Source organism: Mauremys reevesii, linkage group 1 (genome assembly GCF_016161935.1).
Source record: "Mauremys reevesii isolate NIE-2019 linkage group 1, ASM1616193v1, whole genome shotgun sequence".
NCBI lineage: Eukaryota > Metazoa > Chordata > Testudines > Geoemydidae > Mauremys > Mauremys reevesii.
The window spans coordinates 9596523-9601383 of NC_052623.1; the positions used below are offsets into that span (position 1 = coordinate 9596523).

The 4861-nt window shown below is 45.5% G+C and overlaps 1 protein-coding gene across 1 annotated transcript; it reads left to right on the forward strand.

Moving 5' to 3' along the window:
* The first annotated feature begins 3142 nt into the window (after positions 1 to 3142).
* Positions 3143 to 4078, forward strand: LOC120395372 (olfactory receptor 51G2-like). Its single transcript, XM_039519724.1, has one exon. The coding sequence runs from the start codon at positions 3143 to 3145 to the stop codon at positions 4076 to 4078; it is 936 nt and encodes a 311-aa protein (XP_039375658.1).
* Positions 4079 to 4861: the final 783 nt, after the last annotated feature.

Below are 4861 nucleotides of genomic sequence, written 5' to 3' on the forward strand. Positions count from 1 at the left end.
TTCAGCAAAGAAGCAGAGAGTAAAGCTAAGGTGCAGGAAAGGGGAGTGTAGTAAGGGTTGTATGTAATTTACACCTATCATCTCGTACATGAGCATGGCTGAAGTAACTTGCACCCTCAATTGGATATTAGTGTTGTTAGGCCTGAATAAAGATGTAGCACAAAACCAGTTGTGCTAACTTGCCTGAAGTCAAGCATCTAGAGGTTTCTGGGTAAACCCAGAGTGAAATACTGAAAAGCAGCATTGTCTCACAAAGCCCTGGGAGAGAGTAAGATAAGTGAAAGGGCTGGGACCAGCTGTGTTATGTTGAGAAACAAACTGTCTGAGGGACTGATAAAAAACACAAGCATCTCACAGTTCTGTAACTCCCTGGTTTAGTGTTTGGTGTGTTTTTAACTCCCTCACATTCCTAACCTTTGGCGCTTGTTGAGATATTAACAATTCAATATTGTAGAGACTAGGCATGCGTATATATTAAAAGGTGTCTAATTTCTAGTTGTTAGACAAAGGGGGTGGATTGCTCTAGTGAATGATCTATGACGTAATAAAACTGTCTATATAAGCTAATACTGAGCTGTTGGGGGGGCTGGTTCTCTTCGGATACGAGCAGTTCTTTACTGACACGTGCACTTGTCAATAAAGAGCTTTTGTTTTGGACCTTGCTGGTGTTGCCTGTCTCTCTGCGGTCAGACAACGAACTTCGCTGTTGGGGTTCGAGTCCCCGACAGTGTGAACCTAGTGTTTGCACTATTTTCCCATTTGTGACGCCAACCCCTCCCCTGCCAATCTGACTATGTTAGCTTGTAACTTGCCAAATATCTACAGACTCTTGCATGGGGAGAGGATGCAGGTCCTGTGAGGATAAAATGAAGCCTGCAGGATGATCAAACTCCTTGGAGTCAGTCAGCTTTGGCCAGACAAAGCACTTTAGCTTCTCATGGAGGGATTCTTCTATGTCAGAGTGTATCACTGGGAGTATTTGGTAGAGAAATTTTATTGGGTGAGGGTCTGGTTGAATTTACACATGTAAATCTGTAATGATAGAGTTGAAGTCATTATTACTGAATTAGGAAACTGGCCCTAGCAATTTATCCCTCTACTGCAAAGACACAGTGGCATAATATAGAACCTGAGGCATGGAGAAAATAATATATACGTATATATAAAAATTAGACAAGGAAAACATGGGTGGTGGTGAACCCCCATCTGCGGCAGGCAAACCCCCATTCCCACCTCTTCCACCTGAGGCCCCATCCCTTCCATGGAGCCAAGCCAGCCCCCCAAAGCAGCAACAGGCCATGTCCCAGATTAGTGCCCCCAGTCCCGAAGCACCCCCGCCTCCCCCACCCCCCACAGTGTGCAGCGCAGCCCCAGCCTTTCCGGCCCTGGAGCGAGGGGGCTGGGCTGCCACGAAGACCCAGCCGCCAGCCCCAGCACCAGACCAAGAGCAGCCTGCCTTCCCTTGCCTTCTTACCCTCCGCCTGTGAAGGAAACACATTAACAAAGAGCTTCAATGTAGGACAGATAAATACAATGACCATTTTCATTATGCACTTGCCATGTATATACACATGTCATGGTACAATGGGCCACACTCCAAAATGGACGGCAAGAAAGGGTGTCAGTGGAAAGCTCTAATTTGCCTAATTTGGCAATTAATTTGGCAACTGATCTTTGATGATCAGCAGGTCAGTATGCCCAGTGGTCTGTGATGGGGTGTTAGATGGGATGGGATCTGAGTTACTACAGAGAATTCTTTCCTGGGTGCTGGCTTGTGAGTCTTGCCCACATGCTCAGGGTTTAACTGATCGCCATATTTGGGGTCAGGAAGGAATTTTCCTCCAGGGCAGATTGGCAGAGGCCCTGGAGGTTTTTTGCCTTCCTCTGCAGCATGCGGCACGGGTCACTTGCTGGAGGATTCTCTGCAGCTAGACGTCTTCAAACCACAATTTGAGGACTTCAATAACTCAGACATAGGTTAGGGGTTTGTTACAGGAGTGGGTGGGTGAGATTCTGTGGCCTGCATTGTGCAGGAGGTCAGACTAGATGATCATAATGGTCCCTTTTTACCTTAAAGTCTATGAGTCACAACTGTAAAATCACACAGTGCTTAAGTAGGCTGTGGAACTCCCAACCACAAGATATTGTTCGGCAAAAATATTCCCTCCCCCAAGAATCAGGCAAGCACAGATAATACTGAAGGGAGTATGTTCACAGTACCAGGAAGACTCAAAAGCAGCTTCAAAAATATGATGCCATAGGGGCCAGTTATATACATTTTCTTATTAATTCATTTGCATTTATTTGTACATACAGAGACAGACATTACAAATCAAGAGAGAACCTTGAACAAAGATAAAAATAGGAACAGTGCGTCCATAAAGAGGTTATCCCAATTGCATCAAAAGTCTATGTTTACCTTGTGGGAGAAGGAGGCAGGGTGGGAGGGTAGGGATGAGTGCTTACCGATATCCGGTGAGCTATTGAGGGAGGGTTTGTTCTGTTCTAGGAGCTAAGTTACTAGGCGGGACTTGACCATATAAGCTTATCAATTGTTTACAATTGTCAATGTCCTTGCTACTATATTCTACTAAAGCATTCCTGCTTGTTCTGTGTTTTTTATCTTAGTTAGCTAAATTTTAACTTTTTCCTAACAATATCAATAGGCCCAAGAGCTTAACAGGTTTCAAACAGGGACTGGATGTTTATGGGTGTAAACAGAAAATCCAATTACACTAGTGAAGACTTAATAAAAAGCTCTTAGAAGGGATCTAAACCTTCCTAATTTATACCACAATGTATGTCTAATTAGTGGGCCTCGGGGAGAAACTTTCCTTGGGAGCAGGTTATCTCATAGCTGCCTATTTCAGGGCTTCTTTCACCTTCTTCTGAACCATCTGGTACTGGGCAAAGGATACGAGGCTCGATGGACTACAGGTCTGATATAGTCTGGCACTGCCTGTGTTCCTATCGATGATGTAAATCCAAGACCATGCTTTAGCTTATCTTCCTTGAGCTCCTGGAAGTCTCTAGACTTGCAATGAGATCAGAAAGATGTCTTGTTAAATATCATCTAGTCTCATGGGATTTTTTTTCTTTCAGGAAGGATATTTCAAAACTCCTTAGACCTGTTCAGTACATTATGTCAGCTGTCAATGACACCAAATTGAACTCTGCAGTGTTCCTTCTCACCGGGATACCTGGGCAGGAAGACGTCCATCTCTGGATCTCTGTCCCCTTCTGCTTAATGTATGTTATTTCAATAGTAGGAAATTCAGTCATTCTGTTCATTATAAAAACAAATCCGAGCCTTCATGAGCCCATGTACATTTTCCTTTCCATGTTGGCCATCACAGACCTTGCCTTGTCGATATCCACCATGCCTACAACACTGGGTATATTCTTGTTTAACTCTAGGGAGATCAGTCTGGATGCTTGTTTTGCCCAGCTGTTCTTCATTCACTCACTTTCATTCATTGAATCATCTGTACTCCTGTTGATGGCCTTTGATCGCTTTGTTGCTATCTGTAAGCCACTGAGATATGCTTCTATCTTAACCCTGCGAAGAATTGGAAAGATGGGACTGGTGTTTGTTCTAAGAGGGGTGTCTTTAATATTCCCACTCCCCTTTCTTCTTAAACGGTTCCAATATTGTCGAGCCAATGTCCTCTCCCATTGCTACTGCCTGCACCAAGATGTTATTAGGACAGCTTGTTCAGACATCACAGTCAACTACATCTATGGCTTCTTTCTTACAGTTACCGTGGTGGGGTTGGATTCACTGTTCATCTTCCTCTCCTATGTTATGATCCTCAAAACAGTGCTGAAAGTCATGTCCCACGCGGAATGCCTTAGGGCCCTGAACACGTGTGTCTCCCACCTCTGTGCTGTCCTCCTCTTCTACACACCACGGATTGGCTTGGGTGTGATACACAGATTTGGGAAGGGCTCTCCTCCATTGCTCAACCTTCTCCTGGGCTACATCTCTCTGTTTGTCCCACCACTTATGAACCCAATTGTGTACAGCGTGAAAAGCAAACACCTTCGTGCGAGGATAATCAGGGTGTTCTTCAAGTGAGGAGTCAGTTCATCACTTGGCTCCAGCCCCAGTGACATGGGAGATGAAAAACACGGGCCATGACCACGCATTCTATTCAGGACCTTACATCTGAGATGACATGATCTACTGAACTCCACTCTATAAAGAGAGGTTCAGACATGGTATAAGGCCTGGAAGAACGGGAGAGGGGCTGGTGAGGGAGGCTAACGCACTGGGGGAAGGAGACCAAGGCAGGTAGCAGCTTTTACAATGTGTCTGTTCATGGAGAGCCAGTGGACCAGTGTGATGTTTGCTTATAAAGAGCTGTATCGTTGCCTGCTCTGACCTCAGAAGTCCTCTTGATAGAGTCAATAAAGAGAAGGAATGTGGATGTTGTTTCCCATTATACCTGACTTATCACTGTTCCATCTCCAGTTAAACATCTATGAACCAGGGAAAAAGCTGAGAGCTGTTCTGCAGTTCCAGTCCTCGCCCTTCCTGAGCACTCTGGGTACTGCATGATCCATGGGGCTGCACCAGCTGTGCTCAGGAGCTATTTAAGTGACACAGTCACCCCCCTTTCCCTCTGCCCTCAGCCAGGTGCATGTGACTGAGTCGTGTCAGAGACATGATTAAAGCAGGAACCCCAGGTGCATTTAGGCAGCTCCTCTTCCATTGATGACTGTGCACTGCACACCTGATGAGTCCACCCCCATCTGACTGTAATGCCACCGAGGCAGAGCAGTGCTGCATGTGTTATTAGGAAATGGGGAAACTTTTGTGAATGAGGGAGCCTATACAGGAAGGAAGGGCTCCACCTAA

What these genes read in the sequence shown, in the direction of transcription:
- LOC120395372 (XM_039519724.1), top strand. Translation starts at nt 3,143, where the DNA reads ATGTCAGCTGTCAATGACACCAAATTGAACTCTGCAGTGTTCCTTCTC.